The sequence below is a fragment of the Phascolarctos cinereus genome, unplaced genomic scaffold (genome assembly GCF_003287225.1).
Source record: "Phascolarctos cinereus isolate Bilbo 61053 unplaced genomic scaffold, phaCin_HiC Scaffold_5;HRSCAF=322, whole genome shotgun sequence".
Taxonomy (NCBI): domain Eukaryota; kingdom Metazoa; phylum Chordata; class Mammalia; order Diprotodontia; family Phascolarctidae; genus Phascolarctos; species Phascolarctos cinereus.
In genome coordinates, this window is record NW_027555958.1 from 12,747,539 (window position 1) to 12,774,624 (window position 27,086).

Below are 27,086 nucleotides of genomic sequence, written 5' to 3' on the forward strand. Positions count from 1 at the left end.
GATACCAGAGGCCTTTGACTGTTCTGTTTCTGTATGGAAGGGCTGGCCATAACTGGAGGGTCGTGGTATCCCTGGGCTAAAGGTGCCAGTTCCTGCTAGGAGGATGTTGCAGAAAATGTAGTGAGAAGACTCTGGGCCCTGGAGAAGAGGTGGCTGAACTAGTAGGTCTGTATCCCAAAGAGATCATAAAAATGGGAAAAAGACCCAAATGTACAAAAACATGTATAGCAACTCTTTTTGTAGTAGCAAAGAATTGGAAATTGAGGGGATGCCCATCAATTGGAGAATGGCTGAACAAGTTTGGTATGTGAATGTAATGGAATACTATTGTTCCATAAGAAATGATGAGCAGGAGGACTTCAGAAAAACCTGGAAAGACTTGTATGGACTGATGCTGATTGAAGTGAGCAGAACCAGGAGAACATTGTACACAGTAACAGCCACATTGTACAATGACTGACTTTGATAGACTTAGCTCTTCTCAGCAATGCAAGGATCTAAGACAATTCCAAAAGATTCACGATGGAAAATGCTGCCCACATTCAGAGAAAGAACCATGGAGTCTAAATGCAGATCGAAGCAGACTGTTTTCCCTTTCGCTTTCTGTTTTTTCTTTCTCATGGTTTTTTCCTTTTATTCTGATTCTTCTTTCACAACATGACTAATGTGGAAATATGTTTAATATGATTGTACATGTACATAGCCTGTATCATATCGCACGCCATCTTGGGGAGGGCGGGAGAAAAATTTAGAACTCAAAATCTTATAAAAGTGAATGTTGACAACTCGAATGAATGAATGAATGAATGAATGAATGAATGAATGAATAAGAGGTGGGAAGGGGCGGATCCTGAAGAAGATTTGGTTGAATGTGGGTATGTTGGCGTGAGGGGAGCGGAGAGAAGCGAAGGGAGCAGGCCTTCATGTAGCACCTACTCTGTGCCAGGCAGTGCGCTCAGTGCTGTTCTTACAAACAATATTTGAATTCGGGTCTTTCTGACTCCAGGCCTGGCACTCTGTCCATGTACTTCAGGGTTGGTTGTAGGCCTGGTGGACTGGTCCTACAGTTTGGTGTTAACAGCCAGGTTGGGGTGTCTTCTTTGCATGGAGTCAGATTTGGAGCTAGATGTGACCTTGATAATTGCCTTGTTCAGCTGCCTCATTTTACGGTTCAGATATGGAAACCTCAAGGGAAGAAGTGTCCAGGGCCATTCAGATCAGTGAGTGGCAGAGCTGGGTGTGAACCAAGACCCTCTTGCCCCACCTTCAACACCACTCTGCCTCAGTGGCTAGCAGAGATGTTTAGGACCACGTCTGTTCACAGTTTTAAAACTGCGTTTGCTTTCGGAGTTTGTGATATGAAAGGTAGGTAGGTGGCTGGTTGTCGGAGATCATGAGCCCTCATGGAACTGAAAGGTAGCCTGGCCCCTGCATGGTCTGTCAAAAGGCATTCCCGGCCCCACGAGTACCCAGCTTTTTGCTCACCTCAGCCAATCACGTTCTAGCTCTGCTAGCCCTCTTGTCAGTGCCTGTGGCCTGCGTGTACAGTTCATGCTCATCCCTAGACTACTGACTTGTCATTTCATTCTCTTGCTTCCCACTTTATCTGAATTCCCTGGTGCGAGGCTTGAGATTGTGACCAAGTGGGTGCACCTGCCCTGGGCAGTGCCCTTACTGGTCCTTCTAAAATCTGTGTCCTCTTGCCCCTGTCACCACCTGACATGGCCTGTTTCCAGATCAGGGTCTGTGTCTTCCCTCACTCACAGAAATACAGCGAGGGGAATTTTGTACTCTACAGGAAAATTTTGAATTTTGGCAGTAGTAGTTAGTACTAGTACCAGTACCAGTACCAGTAGTAGTAGTAGTAGTAGTAGTAGTGGTAGTAGTGGCAGTAGTAGTAGTAGTAGTGGTGGTGGTAGTAGTAGTAGTAGTAGTAGTAGTAGTAGTAGTAGTAGTGGCAGTAGTAGTAGTGGTGGTGGTAGTAGTAGTAGTAGTAGTAGTAGTAGTAGTGGTGGTGGTAGTAGTAGTAGTAGTAGTAGTAGTAGTAGTAGTAGTGGTGGTAGTAGTGGCAGTAGTAGTAGTAGTGGTGGTGGTAGTAGTAGTAGTAGTAGTAGTAGTAGTAGTAGTAGTAGTGCTAATTGATTAGCTATTACTGACATATGGCATATATGGGTTGAGAGTAAGACATGCTTACAGTGTTAAATTACATACTACGTTATGTTTCCAACACAAATACAATATTCTGGAATCAGGAGAACCCCTGATGTAGCTAAAGTAAATCTGGGGGAAAAAGGTGCCATGACAACCAGGATGATGTTGTACACAGTAACAGCCATGTTGTGCGATGACTGATATTGGTAGACTTAGCCCTTCTCAGCAATGCAAGGATCTAAGACATCTCCAAAGGTCTCACGATGGAAAATGCTATCCACATCCAGAGAAAGAGCTATGGAGTTTGAATGCAGATCGAAGCATATTTTTTGCTATATTTTCTAATGTTGTCTTTTGTTTCTTCTTTCTGGTGGTTCCTCCTATTGGTTCTAATTCTTACAACATCACTAATGTGAAAACATATTTAATAGGAATGCATACGTAGAGCCTATATCAGATTGTACACCGTCTTGGGGAGGGAGGTGGGAGGGAGGGGGAGGAAAATTTTAAATTCAAAAGCATATGGAAGTGATTGTTGATAAATCAAAATAAATTAATTGAAAAAAAAAGGTGCCACACCTGAGCAGTTTTGCTTTTTGGCTGTTGTCCCTCGTACCTTCATTCATGCTATGCCTTGGGCTTCAGTGTTTTCTTTCCTGTCGTGCTTCTTCTACCTCAAGTCATTTCTAATTCTGATTTTGAAATGATCTCTCCTGTGGTGTTGTCTCTATGTCATGGGGCATTTTTGACCTCCAGGGGAGTCCAGTTGTTTCAGCTCACCAAACCCTGTGTTGCCTTGAGAAGATAGAAATGGAAAATACAGCAGAGGAATTGGCCCATGTATGGCATCTCCACTTGGTACATCCACAAGGGAACACTTTTATTTCTCTGTTCTTGTGTGGTAACTTAAAAATATATATATTTTTTGTTGTTGTTGTTGTTTTAGGCAACTGGGGTTAAGTAACTTGCCCAGGGTCACACAGTTAGTAAGTGTCAAGTGTTTGGTCTGAGGCCAGACATGAACTCAGGTCCTCCTGACTTCAGGGCTGGTGCTCTATCCACTGTGCCACTTAGCTGCCCCCCCCCAAATATATATTTTTTAATTGTCAAAAATCTCCCTTCTCTACCTTCCACCCTCCATTCCCAGTTGAGAATGAAAGAAGAGCAAAGCCTCTGTTTCAAACATGTGTAAGGACCTTGTTTTCCTCACTTAGAAGGTGAAGGCCTGAGCTCGGTGACCTTACGTTCCTCTTTTGACTCTACCCCTAGAATCCCACCGTGACTTGTGCCTCTCGCTTGTTCACTTCTTCAGCTCCTGGCAGCTTTTCTTCTACTTTCATCTGTTCTCTTTGACCTTCCAATTCTGTTTTCACCCTGCAGAGGAGGCAGAGTGCCCATTCATAGGTCCCTGGCAGCCTTTGGACTGCTTTCTGCCCTTCGTGTGACCCAACGACACGGGCTTTCCCACTTGCTTCGAAGTCAGCTGGCCTCGAACGTCTAGCTTCTTACTCCCTTTTCTGCTAATGAGGATGACTACCGCCCAAGTAGTTTGGATGGGCAAAAAAAAAAAAAAGAAATTTGCTGCCTGGGTCGTCGTCTTCTTCCTCTGTGGTGTTGATGTAAATGTCAGGTCACATTCCAGAGCCTCTGAATGAACATGATGAAAATAGCTGTGTGGGCTGTTTAACTGAGTATTTGCAGATTGATGGCATCAAGGTTCTTCCCACCTTGTGAAGCCTGTCCTGAGCTCCCTTTCTCCCCTCCCCTCCTCCTCATCTCCTGTCCCCCAGCTGGCTTCAGCCGCTCCCTCCTTCTTTCCCCCGTCTCATGTGACGATGTGCCCTCCGCCTTATACAGGCAAACCCCTCTACTTGCACAAGTGATCTCATTCCATTCTGTCTCCTCCAACAGATCACCCCTCTCACAGCCTTACTCTGCCCTTATCTTCAGTGTCTCCTTAGCTATTGGCATCTTCCCTGTTGCTGACGAATGTGCCCATGGCTCCCCCGTCTGGAAAAACCCTCCCGTTACCCTTTCATTCCCACTAATCATTGTCCTGTATCTCTTCTCCGCTTTGTGACTAAGCTCAAAAGGCTGGACAGCCTAATAGCCTCCACTTGCCCTCCTCTCACTCTTTTGAGCCACTTCTAGTCTGGCTTCCTACCTCACCGTTCCATGGAAACTGCTCTCTTCAGGGTTACCTTTTTCTCAATCCTCATTCTCATTGACCTCTCTGCAACCTTTGACATTGTTGGTCACTTTTTCTTCTTTAGGTTTTCAGGACACCCCCCTTCTCTCCTGGTTTTCCTCCTACCTGTCTGGCTGCTCTTTCTCTGTCTCCTTTGGGGGATTCCCCTCCAGATCACACCCTTTAACCAAACATGTCCCTCAAGGTTCTGTCCTTTGCCCTCTTATCATCTTCCTGTGTACTATTTCACTTGGTGATCTCATCAGCTTCCATGGATTTAATTACCATCTCTATGCTGATGGTCCTCCAATCCACCTTTCCTGCCCAGCTGTCTCTGGTGACCTCCCATCTTGTATTGCTAGCTGCCTTTCAGACATCTTGAACTGGATGTCTAGTAGATGCCTTAAATTAAACGTGTCCAGAACACATCTCGTTATCTGCCCCCCCTAACCCTCCCATTACTGTTGTGGGCAGCACCATCCTCTGGGTCTCCAAGAGTCACCATCTAGGAGCCATCCTGGACTCCTCATTGTCTCTCATATTCCCATACCTGAGCTGCTGTCCAGGCCTGCCGATCTCGCCTTTGCAACATCTCTCTAATATGACCCCTTCTCTCCTCTGATGCTGCCACCACCCTAGTTCAGGTCCTCCCCTCACACCTGGGCTATGCCAAAAGCCTGTGAGTCTCTCCCCACTCCAGGCCATCTTCCATTCAGCCACTAAGGTGATTTTCCTAAAGGATTGGTTTGATTTCATTTCCCCCTCCCCCCGACAAACTCCTGTAGCTCCCTGTTGCCTCCAGGATCAAATACAAAATGCTCTGTTTGGCATTCAGAGCCCCTCATGACTAGCCCCCCCTCTGCCTTTCCAGTCTTCTTATACTTTACTCCCTAATGAGTACTCTTTGATCCAGTGACGCTGGACTCCTGGTTGTTCCACCAACGAGACCCTCCCTCTCAGCATTCTCTCTGGCTATCTCCCATGTCTGGAATTCTCTCCCTCCTCGCCTCCCTGGGTTTCTTTAAGTTCCAACCAAAATCCCATCTTCTACAGGAAGCTCTTCCTGATCCCTTAATTCCAGCATCTTTTTTCCTAATTTTTTCCCCCTACTTATCTTGTATATAACTTGTTTGTATAGATGTCTCCCCCATTAGATTTCAGGCTCCCTGAGGGCAGAGATTGTCTTTTCTCTCTCTTTGTATCTCTAGTATTCAGCAGAGTGCCTGGCACGTAGTAGGAGCTTACTAAATGATTTGGCTCTGAGGGTCCAGAAGGTACCCCACAAATGAGGGAGTTTGAAGATGCAAGTTCTTACGGGAACCTTTGCGAGATGACAAGTGGAAATCACTTTTCATGGATAGGAAGAGAAACCAGCTCTTTCCACATGTGCAGTTGTCGAATGACTTCAGATGTGCTCAGCTTTCTGTTACTGCTTGACCATTTTAAATTTGTGAAATTGACTCAAACCAAGACCACGTCATTTCTACAGAGAGCTGCCATTGCATGGTACGTCCATGATGGACTTCTGCATGCAATTACATAACCAAATACCACACAGAGTTGGACACCATCAAAGTTTGAGTTGTCCCTTTTACCTAGCAACCCAATCCATGTTTCCATTGAAGTCAGAGAGAATTTGCTGACTCTGGCTGAAACGTGGAGTTTATTGTGTAGCCACAAGGTGATTTGAGCCCAATTGTTTCTCAGCTACAGAATGTGTCTCCAGAATTTCATGTGACCAAAATATGGTTCCAGTGCCTGCTTCCCAGGCTTGGGATGCTGCCACAAATAAGAGCATACTCAGCTGATAAGACGCCAGGCTTCCAGCACAGACATTCCTTCTTTTACCTGGGGCACTGTGGACGTACCAAAGTTTCACTTTTGCAGACTTTCCCCCCTCTGGCTCTATGGGAGTCTGGCTCCTGTAACAGTATCACTCAGGGCATGCTGCCTCCGTCAGAGAGTCAGTGGGGATGAAGCTGGGATCTCAGCTGAGCAAGGCACTTCGTTCATTCCACAAGCTTTATTGAGTGTATGAGGGGCATCGAGGAGCTCAAAAGGAGAGAGAACTAGTTGTCTTGCTCCTGTGGTTTAGGAGATGAGCTCTACAGGCGGCATGGGCCGGCCTCCGAGGCAGGAGCTACCTGTGTTTGCTTCCTCCACGCGATGCTTAGTTACTGTGTGGCCCTGAGCACGTCACTTCACTCCAGAGCCTGCCTCAGCTGATGGTTATGGGGGTCAGATGAGATGGTAGATGAGGTCCGCTGCAGACCTTTTTGTGTTATTGGTCAATACAGTTCAGTGAAAATTTGTGAAATGCCCAGAATGTGCTTGTGTGTAAGGGGCTCTGCATCTTGATCCTCATGACAGCCTTGCAGGAGGCAGGTCCTATCAGAGCGATTGCTTGCATTTTGCTAGAGAGGCAGCTGAGACTCAGAGAGGTTATGGGACTGCCTGAGGCACACAGCTTCAGTTCTTGAGGTAATTCTACCCAACCTGCTAGAGCCTTTCCTCTTTCTTTAAAAAATCATTTCAGAACTATGAGTGTAGTGTTTGGGCTGTCCATTTGTTATCCCCTACTCTCATTACATGACTTCTCCCCACTCCCCCAAGTTATATGTGATTCTGATTGTGTCTTTTCTCAAGGGACTGTTTTTCCTTTTTTTCTTTGTGTTCCAAGCATAATGCCTTCCTTGAACATAACAGGTGCTAATAAAAGCTTTTTAGGTGGGATTAGCTTTGTATGTTCCTTCTTACTTGAAAGTCATTGCCATAGAGCCTGCTTGTCCCCCTCATGGATCTTTCCACCAGTCTTTAAGCCACCTGCGATTTGGATTCTTCTGAGAGAGTGGTCCTCTGGGATTTGTAGCCGCAGTGCATCGTCAGGAGAATATTGCTGCTCAGTAGATGGACTTTGGTGGCAGGGAGCAGCTCTGACCTCCTGAAAGGGTGGGGTAGGTTTCCAAAACTGCTCTCCTGCTGGTCAGTTCTAGGTCCCGCTGATTGCTCCTCTGTGGTACCTGTCCTAGAAACACAGACTAACTCACTGGGTCACACTTGAACACACTGTGTGTCACATTTGGACTATGCATCCTTCAGTGTCTTCGCTTTTCCTGTGTTTATTGCCAGACTGACCTCTCTTCAGTAGTTATCAGCCTCACCACGGAGCTCTGTGTCCTATAGCTAAATGCCAGTAACACAGCATCCACCTTTAGGGACATCCTTCGTGGCAGAAATAGTGAATGTGTATGTTCTTTAATCTCAGGTTACAGAAATAGAAGTAAAGTACCTAGATCAAGACAATCGCATTGCACTCTGTACTGGTCAGACCATATCTGCAGTACTTTGTTCCATTATGGATAGCATATTGGAAGAGGGACTGTTATCCAGTGGAGAAGGTGTCTCCAAGAGGGTGAAGGGCTAGAAATGAGGCCATACAAGGAATAGTTGAGGATGCTAGAGATGTGAACCCAGGAGAATCACAGAGGAAATTCCCACCTCCAGATGCTGAAGGGAGTCACCCCACTGTGCTGACTGCTAGGTCCGTTACAAAGTTACATCGTACAAGCCCCAGCTGGGCCCTCCCTGCTTCATTGACATCTTTTTTCTTTTTTTCCTGATTGACTCACTGTTTTACTTATTACAAACCTTTCTTCTCTTCCAACCACCTAACCATCTCTTTCTTCTTCCTTTCTAGAGCATATGATCTCACACTTGGTGGAGAAAACAGAGCCTTTCTGTCATAAGTTCCTTCTTCTTCCCCAAATCTACAGCCTGGATCATCTCAGCATCACTCTCATACTATCACCCTTTTTTCTAGTTGTTGAAGGAAAAATTACCCTTGTCCTTGCCAAGGCCATCCCCTCCCATCTCATCTAGGAGCTTTCGCTCCAAACCATCCTCCAACTCTCTCTTTACACACTGCCTCCTTCCCTGCAAACATGTTCATCTCCTCTGTCTAGAAAAGCCTCACTTGGTCGTGTCTTCCCCTCAGACTGTCATCTTCTTCTTCTGCCCATGGCCAACTCTTAGAGGAAGCGGTCTGTCCTCAGTGCCCAGACTCCCTTCTCAGTCCCTTGCTGTCCATCTGCTCTTTCCAGCAAGGTTGGCCTTGATCTCTTACCTCCTAAGTCTCATGACCGGCTCTCGTCCTCCTCTCTGCAGCTTTGGACACTGTTGACTCCTATCTTCTGGACAGTCTCCTCTCTGCTGTTTTGTTCTTCCTCCTGTTGGACCAGTCATTCTGTTTCCTTTGTTGGGTCATTATCCATACCCCGCTTCTCACAGGGCTCTGTCTTGGTTCCCTTTCTTTTTGTCCTATTTTCAGAGGTCTCCCTGGTTCCCATGGATTCACTTATCCTCTCTGTAGACGACTCCCAGGTCTCATCTTTGTTCTGAACTCGAAGCCCATCATTAGCGTCCTCCTGGACATTTTCATCCAGATGTCCCATTAGCATGTCCGCCTCAACGTGTCAGAAATGGAATTTTCTTTCCCTTTAAACTTCCCCCTCTTCCTAACATTCCTATTTCATCAGAGGACATCACTATCTTTCTGGTCATCCAGAGTCACAGCGAAGATGCCCTCCTTGACTCGGCTCTCACTCAGCCCCCATATCGAAATTGTTGCCCAGACTTAACAGGTTCTGCTTACACAACATCTCTCACACCTGCATCCTTCTCTCACTCACATAGATCCCCTGGTACCTCCCCTTCATTACCTCTTTTGGCTCCTAATTGGCCTCCCTGTCTTGAGGCTCTTTTCTTCACTCCATCCTCTGTAAAGTTTCCAAATTAGTATTACTAAAACAGAGATCTCAGCAGCTCTGATCATCCCTCCCCAGCTCTAGAAGCTTCAGGGCCTCCCCGTTGCTTCTAGGATAAGACACAGACTCGTGACACTGAAAGCCCTTCCTGGGTCTCTAGCTACACTTCCTCCTTGATCATTCCTGTAGAGGGCATTCTGTCTGCTCCATCCGTTTGCACAGGCCGCGCCTGGTGCCCCCTGCCTGAAATGTTTTTCCTCCTCTCCCACCTTCTGCCTTTTGGAAACTAGCTCCAGCATACGCATAGAAATCACTCTGTACTTCCTTCTCTGCGTCTGTGTTGTATCTTCCTTATGGAATGTAAACTCCTTGAGGGCAGGGACTGTTTCATTTTTGTCTTTGTATTTCCAGTGTCTTAATGTCTGTTGCGATGCATTGTTGGGTTGTTGAATTGACTCTTCCAAGGAATATAAGACTATCCTTGATGAGCCTGTGACAGGGGCTCTGCTCCAGGACCTGAAGTGTCAAGTGGAGCCGCCACTGTATTCATTTATGTAGAATTCCAGTTAGAGGAGGAGCTGGATTTCTAAATGGATAACTGTGCGGCAGAGAGCTTTGCCAGCTTGTGACACGGTGCACTCTAGTCATGGGAACAATTCATCCATCTTTGTTGCACTGAACAAAATATATCCCTGGGCCCTTAAGGTGCGCAGTTCTGCAGTCCTGCTGGATTTGGAGTTCAGAGAAAATAGAGATTAGCATGGAATGAGGGAACTGTCTGGCAAGGCTTCAAGTGAGCCAGCATTTATTAAGTACCTGCTACATGCAAGGCACTGGAAATGGAAATACCAAAAAATGAATGTTCCTGCCCTCAGAGAGATGGCGTTCTATTACACTTGTGCTGAACTCCAGAGAATGGATTGAACAGTTCAGAGCGAGCAGTGAGGAGGGCATTTGCGGTCTGGGCAGTAGCACCCACCCAAAGAGCAAACCCAGCCATGAAGGGATGGGGTGGGGGGGCAGGGGAAGGGACAGTGGTGCTTGCTACTGAAGTGGCTCATGTGGTGCTAGGGAGCAGGAGAGGCCTGGCGACAGAGAACTTTGAAGAGGGGCAGAATGCATGGGATTAGATGTTATGTGTCTTTTGATCTCATTCCCCTCCTAGATGCTAAGCTCCCTGGGAAGGGGAAGGGCAGAGAAGGGCACAGTGCCTGCTCCGTGTCTTCCCCCACCCCCACCCAAAGAGGGCTGTTCTTCATAAAAATGAATAATAAGGAAAAAGAAAAAACGGTTCAACAAGGCTAAGCAGCGTATCCCATGATGACCTTATCTGCAGTACTCCACACCCATAGCCCCTCACTTCTGCAAAGAAGGGAGGAAAGTGCTGCCTTTCATCTCTTCTTTGAAGCCAAATTTGCCCATTATAACTTTATAGCATTCAGTTTCAGTTGTTTTCAAATCTCAGTTTATAGAAAATTAACTTTGCTATAGAAAGCAAGCTAATACTATAAAAGTTTATTGAATGAATAAAGTAATGAATTCATTTTGGAAAAGTCAAGGCCGAAAAGTTTTGAATTGCTTGAAAAGGCAATCTAGGGATTCCTTGTGGATTTTCTGAGCAGGGGCGTGGTCTGGCAATGGGAGGCTGATTTCAGGAAACTGGCTGTGGCAGGAACGTAGCAGCAAGGGATGCTGGGTAAGGACCAGGATTAAAGGGAGTGGTAGAGATGTCTCTGAGACCTGTGGGCATCGAGACTGGGGGGGGGGGAGCTAAGAAAAGCCTTCCCTTGTCATTTGTAATCAACAAGAAAAAAAAATGATAAAACAGGTTTTTAAAAGAAAATGTTACACTTTTCCCCCCCATGGAAACCAGGCTTGTTCTGTTATTTTCTTAACGTTTAAATTTACATGATGAAATCAAACTATGAAAAGTAATCCATTAATATTAGTTTGTGTTTAGAATGTAAAGACTTGTAAAGTTATAAAAACTAGGCTCAGGAAATACAAAATTATAGCTGTTGTAAATTGAAGAGACGTATAATATCAAAGAAAAAGGGAATTTTAAACTGACACTCATCTTTTGAAATAAATAATTTCAAAGAATTGATGTGCTTTCTTCTAAATTACTTGAGAGTAATAATCTCCTGTTATTTATAACCACATCTGGTGTGCCCCTGACCTTCCAGTATTGGGGGAGTGGGACAGGGCAGAGCCAGGGGGAGGGGCATGCCAGCTAACAGGGATGCAGCAGACCCAAAAGCAGATGCCATCTTAGGCCACATCACTACCAGTTCTCCCGTGTCGTGACTGTGAGAAGTTGGCTGGCTGGGCCCTGTGTTGGTCATACCTTGTCCGGTGTGTTGCATTCAGCTCTGGCAGCTGAGTCCCCCCGCTCTTAGCAGCAGGGGACGAGGCTCTGTAAGGGCCTGCCCCAGGAAGAAAAGGTGGAAGATCTGGGAATGCTGAACTGGAGGGAAGGAGAACATTGGAGCTGTTTCTCTTCAAATGCTGGAAGAGCTGTGAGGCAGAAGGAGAGATCTATAAACCAAGAAGATGAAAGGAAAACGGATTTCGGTGCAACCTCAGAAAGTCTTTGTTTCAGCTGGGGCTGCCCACCTGGGGAGCCAGCAGGCTCCTTTGGAAGATGATGGGCTTGTCCTCACTGGCTGGAGGAAGGTCCACCCCCAGGTGTACTCGCTGTTACCGTCTGCAGAGGAAGGGCTGTGAGAGAGGAGAGGGGAGAAAGAGGCCGTTGGTGAGCAATGTGCCAGAAAGAATTCTTTCCCACGATGGGAGGTGGGATGAGAGGGTCTTTAGGTCCCCTCCCGCTTGACTAGGCTGTGGTGACCATGCTGTGGTGATGATGATGATGATGATGATGATGATGATGACGACCACGATGTCAGGAGAATGTGAGGAAGGCCTGCAGTGCATGCTGGGGTGGGAGGAGAGGGGCAAGGACGGGAGGGGCAGGTCTGGATACATTGTCAGAAGGAACACCCAAGTCAGTGAGATCATGAAGCATTTGGGAAGCGATGTTGGTGCCTGGCCAGCTTCCCTGGCTGCTGCTGGTTTGCAGCCAGGGTGGGCTCTGTGCAAGAGAGCTGCCTGACATAGCCTTGACCCTGGCCGTGCTCAGGCTCCGGGCTGATCACTCCTTCCTCTCCTGCCCGTCCGCGTCCCTCACACGCCAGCTGACCTTGCAGAAGGCCGTGGAAGTTTTCTGCTGGCAAGCAACAGTTTTACAAACACCAGGTTGCAGAGATCTCCCTCCCACACGCTAACCCTTGAGCATCACTACCATCAGAGAGCTGCCAGTTTACATTATGTAAACATATGGAATAAAATATTTACTTAGGGCTTCCATAAAAAGTGCCAAAGTGGGGGAAGTGCTGACCACTGGTTAAGGGCCTCTGCTGGGAATCCTAAGGGAAACTGAAGGCTCTTCCATGTGTTTTGATTGGCCCTCTGCGTGTTTTCCCTCCTGTAATGAGATCTTTGTCAGTTTGTCAATTTTGACTAAGGACAGAAAGTTCATGTGTAGTAAGTTAAGTGCACAGTGACTGCTCAGCTGGGTGGATGTGATGTAATGACCCCCTTTCCTCTCCCTTAGTCAATATTGATCTTTTAGGTCAATAAATTAAAATAGTGACTTCAAAGGAAGCCATTATATTTTATCTTCTCAGTGCTGGCTTTAGATACTTGTAATATCCAAGTGGAAGCTGAACTTCCCAAGGCTGGCTGCTTTGGTGGCTGGGGTCAGATTCACCAGCTTGGTGACGCCACAAGCCAGCTGGGCCCGCTGACCTTGATGCCTAGGTGAATGGTGGCGGGCCGAGGAGCTGCCCCCGAGTCCTTTCTGGAGAAGGGTCCCAGACAGGAGTTCAGCTGGGACAGAACATTGCCTTTGTCTTATGCAGAAGCCTGTTCTTTGTAGCCTCAGAAAGACTTGAGAGAAATGAATGTCTTTGTAGGAGTGTGGTTGCAGGGTTAGACTTTGGGGTAAAGAGGATAAAGTCTGTATTTGAATCCTTGGCCTGTCAGACTCCTGAGCCGCTTGCTCAGGTGGCAGCAGCGTGTTTTGTTCCTCCTAGTTATCAAAGTTGGCATAAGACCAGCCACTCTGGGGAGAGGATCAGGAGACGAAGCAGGTATCGTGGTAGAATCCACTCGTCCTGGGGTAGCTAGATGGCTGCCTAGGGAGCCTGCTGTGTGCACACAGGTGATCCTGCACACTGAAGGCTGTGCGTCGGGAGGTGTTAAGATCTGGCGGGGCTCTCCATCTGGGAAGTCTGGGAGCGCACCTCGAGGCTCAGCCCAGCCCGCCTACAGGATGGTGGGCTCCTCGTCGGGTGGCTGGAGGGGGGCTGGGTTTTTCCACAGCAGCAGATCCCTAGCTCCCTCCTTAGGCTCCACTTAGCATCTACTGACTCATAGAGGCACTGTGATGAGCACCAGTGGGACAAGGACCTGCCTGCCAGAGGCAGATTGCCATGTGCGTTGCTATGCAGTGGGGTTTTTTTTTGGGGGGGGGGTTACCTGTAGCCGACAGGAGGATGCATGTGAAGACTGACTCCCGAGTCCTTAGGCCTCAGAGGGCCCTTTCATAACCTGCTCTGTTGATGGATCCAGCTCATGCTTGTCGAATGCCCCCGCTGGCACATTAACACCAGGGCTCCAGATGCCAGGACAGACTGCCTTATTTAGTAAGCTGGTCTTGAGGAAGACGAGGCCTGTCCTAATTCATTGTCATCAAAGACAATAGACAGGATGTGGCAAGTGCCTCAGGACAAGGACAAAGAAAGTACTATAAGAGTCCAGAGGAGAGACAGGTTGCCCCTGGATGGCGGTCATGAACGAAGGCTTCACGATGGACAGCGCTGGATCCATCAACAGCCGCCTTTATTAGGTCCCTAGTAATCGTAGGTGCTGCTAATGGTCCCTGAGAATACCTGATCCCATCTTATTCTGGAGAGTGGGGGGATCAGAGGGTGCTTCGGGACAATGAGTCTGCCCTTGTAGAACAGGCTAGAGGGAACCAGCAGGGAAGCTGTCCTGGGGTGTGTGAGAAGTCACAAGAGCCTGGTGGGAAAGGAGAGGCCATGAAAGGGAGTGAGAGCCTCACCATGGAAATGGGAAGCGGGATTCCTGCAAGAGACTTGGCCAAGCCAGGATTTCTCGATCCAAGGTAACTGCCAGGGGCCTAGGAGTCATTCACTCTACTCTAGGTGGTAGAAAAGAAATGAAGCCGTTTGGTCTTCAGTCCTGGGAAAGGGCTCCTTGTCCTCCGCTGTGGGCACTGCCACGGAGCTGGTTCCCTCTGGTTCGTCACCAAGCCCGGACACTTGGGCCTTTTCCTGCCAAGGAGGTGACCTGGCTGCAGGGAGCCTCAAATGCCTGGGGCTGTTAGAGGAGCTCAGTGGGAGGGCTCTGTCCCTGCCCTTCTAATCATCTTGTGCCTTTGCAGGGAACTTTGAAGTGGGCGTTCACATCGCAGATGTCAGTTACTTTGTCCGGGAAGGATCGGCTCTGGATGCAGTGGCCAGTGAGAGGGCCACAAGTGTCTACCTGGTGCAGAAGGTAAGAGGCAGCCTCCGTCTGCTTGGTATGGAGGGTGCTTTCTTGTTGACCTCATCCTCTTCCCCCTTCACTTGATGCTGTGTTTGGGAGCGCCTTATTGTTCAGTTGTTTCAGTCCTGTCTTACTTCCCATGACTGCATTTGGGGTTTTCTTGGCAGAGATATTGGAGTGGTTTGCCATTTCCTTCTCCAGCTCGTTTGACAGATGAAGACACTGAGGCAAACAGGGTTAAGTGACTTGCCCATGGTCACCCAGCTAGGAAATGTCTGAGGCTGGATTTGAACTCAGGAAAATGAATGTTTCGGACTCCAGGTCTGGCGCTCTGTGCACTGTGGCGCCACCTGGGAGCAGTACCTGTGGCATAAGGAGAATGCCCTCCAGGGACCCACTTGACCTTTGGCTTTGCAGTGTTTGCTTTCTTCTGGCTGGCTGCATCACCCGTGGCCATTTGTCCGAAAGGGAGCCTTACTGGAGCTGTCAAGGGAAAAGCAGATGTGGCTTTCCAAGCATTTTTGACCCCGTGTGGTGGCACGTCTGCCTTGGAGATCAGAGGTTCTTGGCTTCTGAGATTGAGAGTAGGAGGGAAGTCGGAAGTCCAGCTGGTCCCTTGGCAGAGAAGAAGTTGAGGCCCCAGGGGGTCATGCACATGAGAGGTAGTAGAACCGGGCTTCCGATGCAGGTTCTCCAGCTCCATGTGACCATCCTCATCCTGGTGGCTCCAGAAACATCTCGCAGACTGAAGGGTGGACGCGTCCTTCCCCTGCCTCCTGTGTCCAAGGGAACCAGTCCACTAGGCCAGGAGCCAGGCGTTAGCCGGATCTCCTGCTACCTCTCTGGGTCCCCTTGCACGTGGGCAGTTCCAGGGGGTGCGGCATGTTGGACTTGCTCACATCTTGCCCTGGGCATCTCGTCAGCCTCCTTCTCTGGCCTCTTCCATTTTCCTCTTCTGTAAAATGAGGGGGTTGAACTAGTTAGTTGCTCCCAAAGGTCCCTTCCAGTTCTAACATTCACTAATTCTAGGAGAGAGGGATCATTGTCCCCCTATCCGGCCCCAGATAACTTGAACTAAGTGTGGCTGTCCTTTGCAGAAATCAGTATTTCTGGGACTTTTTTTTTTACAGTTAGAGAAACTTTGGGGACAGTTGTCTGATTGTCTTCTTTCTGCTTGAATACTAAAAGATAATTACGGGGGGGGCGGCCTGGTAGGTGGTACGGTGGATTGAGCTCGGGCCCTGGATTCAGGAGGATCTGAGTTCAAATCCAGCCTCAGACACTTGACACTTACTAGCTGTGTGACTCTGGGCAAGTCACTTAACCGTAACTGCCTCACCAGAAAGCAAAACAAACAAAAAAAGATAATTACAAAGCTATTGTTATAATGTTAGAATGGCTTTGTCTTTTCCTCCTGGCTTCTCTTTTTTCATTCTGTAGTAAGATGGGCAAATGTGAGATTCACCCCTGGAGAAGAGGGGCTCTTTCCTTAGAAGTGGGGACCTGAAACTAGCACAGAAGTCCCCCCCACTTCCTCCCAGGGCCTCAGCGTCCTCCTGGATGTACATCAGCCAGCCTGGCAGTTCCCCCAGGGTCTGGTGCCCAGCTCTGGATAGCAAGAACATGGGCATCTGGGTAACCTCAGACCACTGCTTTGACCTTTATTCCTCTTTCTTTCTCTTGTTTCTTGGAAGACTGTGTCTTTTCTGCTGTTTTTTTTTTAAATTTTTTTTTTAACTGTGCCTGTGAAGATCTGCTTCAGAAGCTGGGCAGATGGCTTCTCCACTCCAGGAAAAGCTTGTGTGCTTTCTCATGTGGCATGTGAGCGAGCCTCTCCCCACCCGGAGTCTCGTGTGCCCAGGGACCCTGTCGATGTCTGTGAGGGAGAGGGTCTTCTTCTGCGGTATACGTGTGATGATTTCTCTCCTCCTATCTGTCACCCCGGTTCAGTCTCCCTCAGGCACCAGAACTTGGCTGCTGACGCCTGAGGACAGAGGTAGTGACAGTGACAATGTCAACTTCATGCCTTAGCACAAGGGAGATGATCCCACCGATGAGGACGTTTTTACAGTGAACAGGATCTTGGATCTGAAATCCTTCTTACTGACATTTAAATGAGGTCCCTTTGTGAAAATTTTGCCCCTGGTGAGAAATATGTATTATTCCTTCTGGTTCAAAGGACAGACTGGGTGGGGGCAGAGGAGGAGAATTAGAACAAGATGGCCGTGGAAGTCTAGAAAATGCTTCCCTTTGGATCGGGTGTGGGGCAGGAGAGAGGTTTAGAAACCCGGGGGGGATTTTCTGTCTTCAGTCCCAGCTTAGAGCTCTGTGACCCTTCCTAAGAAGGCAATTAAGTGTTCCTGTGGAACTTCTCTGGACTATCTTCCATGAGCTGGGAGGGAGGGTACCCTGTGATTGCAAATGTTTTTCTAAGTCAGTTTTAAAAATGAGTGTATGAAGTTTAAAAAGCGAGAGCAAGCCTAAACAGCTGAAACCTGACCGTAAACTTTCTGTCTTTTGGCTCGGGCGCTGGTGTTGTTTTAGGTGTGAAACAGCTCAAGGGAAAGGTCGGCCATAAATCTCTACAGTATTTTATTGGTGTTGCTTTATAATGGAGATCAAAGATTGAGACTAGAAGCTAGTCTGAATGTCGAGTCCAAAGAGTTTTAAGATGGTCACTCTGTCAGCAGCAAGCAGTCAGGGGTGTTGGTGTTTTGTTAATGTCAAGCTGGGTAACAGAGTTGATCAAAATTTGAATTCGTGGAAGTGTTGATATGAAAAAGAAAACTCTTAAAACAGAAATGTGGGCTAGAAAATGAATTGACCATTTCCTCTCAATGTCATTTAATATGTGAGTGGTAAACTACTTCATTTTACCCTATTGTTCACCCTCTGGAGTCCTCCACCCTGAGAAAAAGGGGGGAAAACTCAGCCAAGCTCTCCGGCTAAAAGTCTCATCTCTCCCTGGTTGCGTAGATAAGGTAGAGGAAGCAGCCAAGGCCCAGCACCCAGAGCCTTTGATTGGTCTGAAATCTGTGGGCAGCCTGAAGGCACTATGGGGGTCTGGTGCTCCTTTTTGTCCCTGTTTACATGATTGACTCTTCTCCTGTATGGCCCTTCGCCTGCTGCTGAACTTGGCCAGCCCGTTGACTGTGGCTTTAGCACATGTTTCTGAGTTTGGGGTTTTGGGGGGAGAGGGGAAGGGTTGAGGCTAATCTAAGACTTTATAGTTCTGTTGGCAGCCCCAGCAGCTGCCCTGAGAAGTATTTTATTTGCCTGAGTGATTGACCTTATTCCAGTCTCCTCAAATGGCCTTAATCCCAAGAGCTTAGAGAGTTAGTGCCTGTCATTTCTCAAGCACATCTTCCCCTTCCTGGGAGCAGCTGTCAGACACCTGGTCTGGTCCCATTTCTCTCCCAGCCCTATAAAGAAGAAGTTATGCATAGAGCCTCCTTTACTGCCTTCTTCCCTCTCCACTAAGCAGGCGTATCAGGAAACCTCTTGACTGCACTTCCAAGGAAACCACCAAGCCTGGAAAGGGCCGTTTTTGAGGCTGGTTGTCAGTCACTGTTTGGGTTTCTGCTACAAGACACTGTGGCCGTTGCAGGCCAGGGGAGGGAAGAGAGGGCTGTCCCTCCTCCCTCGCGGCACCTGAAAAGAAGGTGTGAGGAAGGTCAGGAGGGAGACCCAGAGAGCTGAGGCGGGGGAGTGCGGCTCTCACCCCAGCGGCGGGTCCTGCTGCTCGCGTTCTCTGAGTTGGTGGACGTTGATCAGTTTGGACCTCCGAGGAGCCCGTGTACCAGTATGGGGGAAGCAGAACTTTTCATTCTGTTCTCTGCCTTGGATGTTCCAGTGTCAGAGAAAGGCCGTAAGTCTGAAATGACGGAGAGAAGCAGAGTTCATCCTTCATCTCACTGTTGTTTGCTTCGCTTTGAATGAAAACTTGGCTGAGTTCACCCGCCTCACTTCAGTGTGCTTTTGTTCATGCTTACTTGTTTAGATGCATCATTTTTATTGTTGTTTGCTCATTTTTCAGTCTTGCCCAACTTTTCATGACCCCATTTGGGTTTTTCTTGCAGAGATACTGGAATGGTTTGACGTTTCCTTCTCCACTCATTTGACAGATAAGGAAACTGAGGCACACAGGGTGAAGGGACTTGCCCAACTCTTAAATATCCGAGGCCAGATTTGAACTCAGGAACGTGAGTCTTCCTGACTCCAGGCCTGGTGCTCCATGCACTGTGGTGCCACCTAGCCACCCTCAGACATGTAATACAGAATGATTGCCAAGCTGTGTAGGGCCACCAAAATTCAGTGACACTACTGAAAAATCTCATTAAATATTAACTACTTAAATATTGTCTTGAGAAAGTGATACCCTCGATGGTGTGAGCATGGATCGGTGACTGGGCCCAGGTTCAAACTCTCTGTTGCTAGGCACTCATGGGACAGCAGTGCGTGCGTGTGCCCACCGAGGCTGGTTTGAGAGCTTGGAGTGAGGTCAAGGAAGAGCTCGCCTTCTCTGTAAGAGGCCAGGAGACCAGCTTCTCTCCTGGACCGGGAGCCAGGCTGTTCCGGGGGATGGACCCCTGTGCTTTCACCTGGCAGGGGAGAGAGGGAGCCCTGCCTGGGGGGTGGGGTGCTGATGGGGAGGGTTCTCTCTCTCTTCCTGCCTGACGGTTCTTCTTGGGGGAGGGCAGAGGAAGAGAGAGAATGAAATCGTTGCTCTAACGCACAGCGATGGAGAAAGCTGGTGAGACTTGGAGCAAAACCATTGCTGAATGGATGGCAAGACTTGTGTGCTTGGCATCAAAACCGACAGATAAAGAAAAGGGCCAGTTTCTCTCAGGCCATCAGGGGAAAAAGATGGGAAGGAATGGGAACTGAGGATGAAAGAGAAAGGCACCGTGTTTGAATGGGCACTGGTTAAGTGCCAGTGGTTTGCTGACAGCTGAGGATGCAGATAGGAAATTGAAGGCAGTGCCTGTCTTCAGGGAGCTTCCTTTCTAGGGGGGTGGACAGGAATAGTGAGTGCAGCTCTGGGGCAGTAGATGGATGCGTCCTTTCTAGGAACAGCGTTGGCTAGAGGCAGGGGAGGGTATGGCTCCAAGATAGAGGAGTAATGCCAAGCGTGACTGGGCTGCCATCAGACAGGGCAGTGACGCCTCCAGCACTGGAATGCTGGCCAGGTGCCATGGCATCAGGAAAGGGAATTATAAATTACACCTAGTCATTTAGATTTTTAAATTTTGACTTGGCGGAAGTCTTTTAAATGGTCTTTGGTAATGCTGTTTGTGGTTGTTTAATAAAGAGTTCTGTTATTGTAAAAATGGAGTGGGAGGCAGTGAGGCTTAATGGGTAGGTCACATGCTGCACTCCTGGTCAGGAAAACGCGGGTTCGGATTTACCTCTGACACTGACCAGGTGTTTAACCCCAGGCAGAGCACTTACTTTCTTCCAGGCTGCACCATGGGGGTATTGACTGTAGCAACTTTGTTGGTGTTGTCATCTGTAAGCTTTGAAGCCCTCTGTGAAAGGCCATGATTAATGTCATTTATAATACCCCAGTAGCCAAACTTACATTATGCATAGGCTCAATGTCCCGGGAAAGACAGAATTATGTGGTCACAGATGTGGAGTGGGCAGGAGTTGGAACAAATCATTGTGCGATGAGTGACTGAGCCGAGATCCAGGCCCTCATTGAACTACTGAGTAACCTTCTTTGCTCTTTCAGCACAGCCTGGTTAGTCTGAGGGCTCTCTGGGCAAACAAGAAGCGCCTCCCCCAGTGATGGCCACGTGGCCCAGGCAGGGAGGCTGGGTGCTCCCCACTGCAAAGAATGCTGGTGACACATGAGCCCCTTGGTGTCTTCTGAGGAGCAGCACCATCTGCGTCACAGGGACAGGGAGGGTATCAAAGCGCAAAGGGTGAGAACACCGTCCACGGGAGGTAGGCATCCTGTGGGCATTCTCAGAATTCTTTTGATCTTGAGCCTCTGAGCTGCAGTTAGCGACCCCAAGTCCTCTTGGGGTAGGTGTCAGAGCAACTTTGTTAACTTGTACTCCCAGGCTTTCTTTGCCTTTGCAGGCTAGGTGGTCCCTCTCACATAATAATAGAGGTGTAATTTATGGAAGGGTGAGCCATTGTCCCTGTGTTTGGGCGGCTTTTGTGTTGGGGAAGTGGCTTATCTAGCTCCTGAGGAATGCTGGACTCCTGCTTTGTCGCAGGGTAAGCCCATAGCTTTCCTCTGCATGTTGCCAGGGCTGACTTTGGGAGCAACGAAGAGGACCGCTCTCCAGAGGGAAAACAGCAACAAGGGTGTGATAGGCTGTGACAGGTCGCAGACAAAGCCAAGGGGGCCTGCAAAGGCTTTCTCAGGTCTGAATCTGGCTTTGGGCTTATTAAATGTACTGTTTTGCGGTTTGATCGCTGTTAGATGCTTCCGAGACAACCAGAAGCACCAGCTGAATCAGCTCCATTTAAAAGACACAGCGGGTGATGGTAACTCCTCATGTAGACACATGTTGAAAAGAAGCCAGTGACGAAGTTGGGGCGGGAGGCCTCTTGTGCCCTGTTAGGAAGGCAGGTGCTGGAGGCCTCCTCAGACCCCTGGACAGCACGCTGGCACCCTTAGGGCCCGGGCAGTGTGAGTTTGATACACCGGGGAGCATTCACTCACCAAACAGGGATTTGGCTCGAGCTCAGCTGGTGATTCGCACGTAGCTCTCACGTTCTTATGGATAGTTCAGGTGCGAGAATGATCAAAAAGACACAACGTACTGACCTTTTTCTTGGGGCGAGAATCTCTTTTTCAGCTTAATGTGAAACATGGTAACTTTGCTTTCTTCTTCAGTTGCCTTCCAAAAAGTAACACGGAAGGGTGAAAAAAGGCCTGGACTCTACCAGGAGAGACCCAGCACCAGATCCTGCCTGGGACTTCACTAGCTGTGTGTCCCTGAAGGGCAAATGACCTTCCGTTGGCCAGCCTTAGTTTCTCCCTAGCAGAAGGGTCCCAGGGCCATTGGGAAGTTCAGATGAGGCCTTGGGGTGAAGGACTCTGCTGGCACTAATAGATTCCAGCTGTTGTCCTAATCCCTGACCCACCCTTGCCTGGGGAGCAATCACCATCTTACTGTTGATACTAGAGCCAGGCACCATCTGGCATCCTTCCCTCCTAGAAGAATGGAAGTGCCTTGAGGGCAGGGACCCACAGTAGGTGCTTCATAAATGCTTGCTGCCTAACTGACCCTTTGGGTACTGGATGGGGAGGATCCGAAAATGACACAGATAGGGGAAGTCGCTTCTCTTCCCTCCCCCCCCTCCGCAAGGTTTCTTCAGTAAGAAGATAGCTAGCTAGAGGGGACCTCTGAGGCCATTTAGTCCAACAGGTAGTGAGCACCAGGGGCAGGATTTGAACCCAGGTCTTCTCACTCTAGAACCAGTGGTCTTTCGACTGTGCCACTTGGCGTCATCCTTGATCTTTTTCTCAGCACCAAAGGTCCTGCGCTGAGCTTGGCTTTCGTTGGCCCTTCTAGCTCATCGTCCTCCCTAAGCATGGAAGTGACCTGTGCTTTTCTGTGTGGACAGGTCATCCCCATGCTCCCCAGACTGCTCTGTGAGGAGCTGTGCAGCCTCAACCCCATGACCGACAAGCTCACCTTCTCCGTCATCTGGACGCTGACCCCGGAAGGCAAGGTAAGGACCTCCCTCCTTCCCAGAGGTGCTCAGCGCTTTGTGGACCCTCCGGCACTCCTTCCTGACCCCTCCTCCCAAACTCCTCCTGAAATTATTTCGTTCCCATTTTTGTGTACTTCACATTTGTTTCTATTTGTAGCTTTGATGAGTTCTGTAGAAAGTACGTCCCTCGAGGGAGGGACTGTCTTTGTATCCCGATGACTCGGCACAATGCCCTGCACCCAGGAGGCATGAGTGGCTTCTGGTCTGGCAGGGAGACAGGACTGACGTGTCTAAATAATCAGAAGATAGCCCAGACACTGCAGCCCGAAGAGCCTGTGCCTTCACGTGGCCTTGCTGGTAGGCTGGCTGCCCTCTGCTGGGGGCACATGCACTACAAGACTTCTGTGTTCTGGCTGGTCACCGTGTGCTAGGAAGGACGTTGTCAAGCTGGAGCGCAACCCCAGGAGCGTGATCAGGAAGACCGAGAATGGGTGAAGGAGCTGGGGATGGTGACAGCTCAGCGGGGTGGGGGAAGGGAAGACACTTGTGTGCAGACGTCAGATTTTCTGGTAAATCTGCCCGTGCCGCGGGATCCTGGCAGAGGCGGGGAGCCAGGTGAGCAGCAGTGTTTGGGAAATGCTTCTGGAGGAAGTGAGACTTGGCTAGACAGAAAGGACTGAGGAACCCACAGGAACAAAGGTGTGGGTGTGGAAACCTTGGGACCTTCAGAGGAAGAGTCAAAATGTTCCTGGACAGGGAGGGGGAGCCATGCTCCCAGAGGACCAGGATGAAGACTGTGGGCCCAGGGCTGTTTTATGACTACATCGGTGGGCGGGGGGTGGATTGGCCACCCCCACTGAGAACATTGGTAATCACGTTACGTCATAGTGTTGGTGATGATCATGTAACTCTTTAAGGTTTGCAAAGTGTCAGTATCTCATTTGGTCCTCATGATAATCCTGGGAGGTAGGTGCTATTATCACCCCCATTACAGATGAAGAAACGGAAGCAAACAGAAGTCAAGTGACTTGCTCAGGGTCATGCAGCTTGTTAGTATCAGGGCCTGGCTTGGCACTCAGGGCTCCCTGACTCCAGGCCCAGCACTCTGTGTGTGCTCTCTGGCACCCTCTAGTGGCTGGTACTGTGCAAACTCTTTGGCAGCACCTGGAGAAATGGTGGAAAGGGGCTGTGTGGAGGGACAGGTACTGAAAAGCATAAATTTAAGTTATGAGACAAATTTCAAGGGAATAATTGGTCAGGCACTGGAAGTTTTATGTTGTTCAACTCATTTTTTCAGTTGTGTTTGCCTCTTTGCAACCCCATTTGGGGTTTTTTTTGGCAGAGATACTGGAGCATACTGCCATTTCCTTCTCCAGCTCATTTTCCAGATGAAGAAACTGAGGCAAACAGGGTGAAGTGACTCGCCCAGGGTCACCCAGCTAGGCCAGATTTGACCTCCTGACTCCAGGCCTAGAGTTTTGTGCACTGCATGAACACCAGATAGCTTCCAGTATTAAAATGATTAAATGTTAACAGTCACTGATACAGGAATCATTCCTGCACCAGCTGTCTCTGTGGTATGACCCACCAACTTGTTAGAGGAAAGATCATAATTAGTACAAAGTAGAAAAGAATGAAAGTGAAAAAAACTATGACATGCAGTCAAAGCCACCCTGCCTTGCTTTATTGACACTGACAGCTGGGAAGTGAATGGAGGTAGGAGCCTCAGGCCAAATTAACCCTAAGAAGTTTAACTGATATAAATCAGTTACTGGGATGGGGAGCCCAGAAGAGCCTAGGAGTGGTGTCAGCCAGCAAACACTTGATCTCTGTGCCAAGTAGGAGCTGTGGAAGCCAAGGACAACATGGGCTCAGGACACCAACTTCTTGTTTGTAAAATCTCACGGAGGAGGTTGGTGGAACGTTCTAAACGGCACTGCTTCACTGAACAGCAAGGAGCAGGCGAGGGAAAACAGCTGGAAGAAATCTTGGCAAGAGATTCTGAAGAAGGGTCATCCTGAGGGCATTGCAGGATGAAACTGGAAGGAGAATAGCAAGCAAGGAAAAAATGGAAAAGATCTGTGAGAATTTCTGTAATCAGCTCGTCCTGGGGGATGGTTGGGCTACGCTGTATGGACTAGCATTCTGGACCTCGCTGCGTAGCCTGAGAGAGTAATGATTCTGAAGAAGACGGAGGAGGTCTTCCAGAGAAGGGGTCTCTGCTGTAGATGACACAGTTTGGAGGGTTGGGGTCAGTTCTTAAGGTATCTGAAGGAGGAGAGGGTACTAAACATTAATCTTGATCTTTATCGTTACTAGAAATATGGCAGAAGGGAGAGTGAGGATTCCTTTTCTGTACCTCCCTTCCTGTGTGACATTTGTGAGAATCATTGACATCCATAGTGAGAGTGTCCTTGGTGAAGGAAGACAAGGAAACAGGCAATTTCTCTATAGCCTGTGGAGACCGTAATCTCCCCCAATTATTATCTACAGTGGACACTGTTTTTACGTTCACTCGGTTGACCGAAAGTCATGGAGAATTCAGGATCCCACTTTATTTATTGTTTGTTGGGTGTTAAAAAGCATTTGATTCAGGAGAACAAAATGCTGCCTTAAAACCTGTCCTCAAGGGGCAGCGAGGTGGCACAGTGGATAGAACACCGGCCCTGGAATCAGGAGGACCTGAGTTCAAATCTGGCCTCAGACATGTAACACTTACTAGCTGTGTGACCCTGGGCAAAGTCACTTAACCCCATTGCCTACCCCAAAAAACGAAAACAAAACAAAAAAACCCTTCTCAAATATGGTGTCCCTCATACACATGTCAAAGTATGAAAAATTTCTCTGCAGTACAATAAAGATGACTTTGTTGGCTCTTTGATGATTAATGCCAAATGAAGTGTGAAACAGGGAGATGTGTTTTTGCCAGAGATGGTTCCCACTCTCCCGGGTTTAGCCAGTGCCAGTCTTGGTGAAAGAGGAATGCCCCCTCTTGGAGATGATTCTCCAGGTGCCTCGTTTGCCTCAGGGCCCATAGCATCTCAGAGGGTTTTTTTTTTTGCGCTATTTTTTAGGCAGTTGGGGTTAAGTGACTTGCCCAGGGTCACACAGCTAGTAAGTGTCAAGTGTTTGGTCTGAGGCCCGGATTTGAACTCAGGTCCTCCTGACTTCAGGGCCGGTGCTCTATCTACTGCGCCACCTAGCTGCCCCCACCTCACAGTTTCTGAATGAGATCCACAGTCACTCCAGGGAGACTAGCCCTGCTTTGCTCAAGTGGGTGAAGAATGTCTGTTGTCCATCAGTACACACATGATGACCTGGGCTCAGAATTGAACAGGGTAAACATAGGCTGCATTTCCTTTGGAAAACTGTGTTAAGAACCTCAGACATCTCCCCAAAACAGAGATCCCTAAGACCAGTATGAACTTGAGGGCATCAGAGAAGCTTGTAGTAAGGGTCAGCAGGTTGTAGCATGTTACAAACAAGGAAGTAAACAGGATAAAAAGGGTGAAGGATGTCATCTGAGAAATGTCTGACTGAAAGAGGAGATGGATCGGTCACTAGTGAAGGTGAGGGATAGCTGCTGGGCTGTTGGCATTCTCCCATAATGCCCAGAGATGTAGAGGAAGGCCCTCGATGCTCTGAGAAGATGGCCAGTGGAGCACTGATGGGAGGGCGTGGCCAGTGGCTGCACAGGACTGGCAACAGGATTGGGCTGGGGTCTGCGTGAGTGGAGGGAGAATCTGCTAAAGTATCTGTGCAGTTGACAAAATTTAGGGTTGAAGGAGAAAGTCAACCAACGATAACGGCTGAATCTCATGGCAATTTTTAAAAAAGCAGAACTGTTTATTAACCATCTCTTCAACAGTATGTTTTCCTGTTTTTCTCTGTTACTGACTATAATATCTTCTCCAAGTTCCTGTCATCTCTCTCTTCGTTTCTCCCTATTGATGAGAATCTAATACAGAATATAACTTCCCCTCAGTGGTTTACTCCCTTGTTAAAAGATGACGTTATCATTAAATCTAGCATTTATTTGCTGCTGCCCTGCTTTCGGTCGAGAGAACTCAAACAGACATCTGGATAAATGAAGTGCCCCATCACAATGCTCCCCAGCCTGCCTCTGGGCCAAGTTTGTGATGTGTTTCCCAGACTCCTCATTTGTTTCTTCTTTCTGATCAGGCAGGATGACTGTACCCAGGCCATGTCAAAATGGTGCCTGCTGCTCCCTCAGTTGAACTTCTTCCAGATATTCCCAGCATGCTTCCTTGCTTGGGATCTTAGATGTACATGAGTTGTGCTACCACACCTCGTGTGTCCGCGCCTATTTTCTGTCCTGTTACTTCCATCCAGACCATGCTCTGGTCGTGGGTTTCATCCCAGTGAACCTCACTGATAACCTGTTAGGTCACCTGTGCGTTCTTGGGTTAGGACTTCTAGTTTGTTTATTGCCTAAACTTTGTGTATTTGTGCATAGATATTTAAGATAGATCATGAGTTTTGCTAATGATTCTTTTTTTGTTGTTGTTGTTTTTCCTCTTGTGAGCTTCTGAATGTTTAAATGGCAGTTCTTTTCAGTTCTCTCTGTGTTATCTAGTTGATGGAGAGATATGGGCAGTTTCCCTCCTCCCTCTTTTAAAAGTTCTTTCGTTTAGATTTGCAGAACTTAAGGCAAATACTTCTCTCCCAGCCTTTGTTAGGTGTACTCCATCCCTGACTAGAAGCCTGTCATTCCT

The 27,086-nt window shown here is 48.4% G+C and overlaps 1 protein-coding gene across 5 annotated transcripts in view; it reads left to right on the plus strand.

Annotated features, from left to right (window-relative positions):
• Nucleotides 1-27,086, plus strand: part of DIS3L2 (DIS3 like 3'-5' exoribonuclease 2) — a 358,658-nt gene that overhangs the window by 218,925 nt on the left and 112,647 nt on the right. For 4 of the 5 annotated variants that reach the window (XM_020972180.2, XM_020972186.2, XM_020972182.2 and 1 more), the window contains 2 exons: nt 14,570-14,682; nt 22,261-22,368. In XM_020972180.2, coding sequence (XP_020827839.1) covers nt 14,570-14,682; nt 22,261-22,368 — 221 coding nt within the window. The remainder of the gene's footprint in view (nt 1-14,569; nt 14,683-22,260; nt 22,369-27,086) is intronic. The other variant, XM_078154658.1, reaches the window with a different exon arrangement.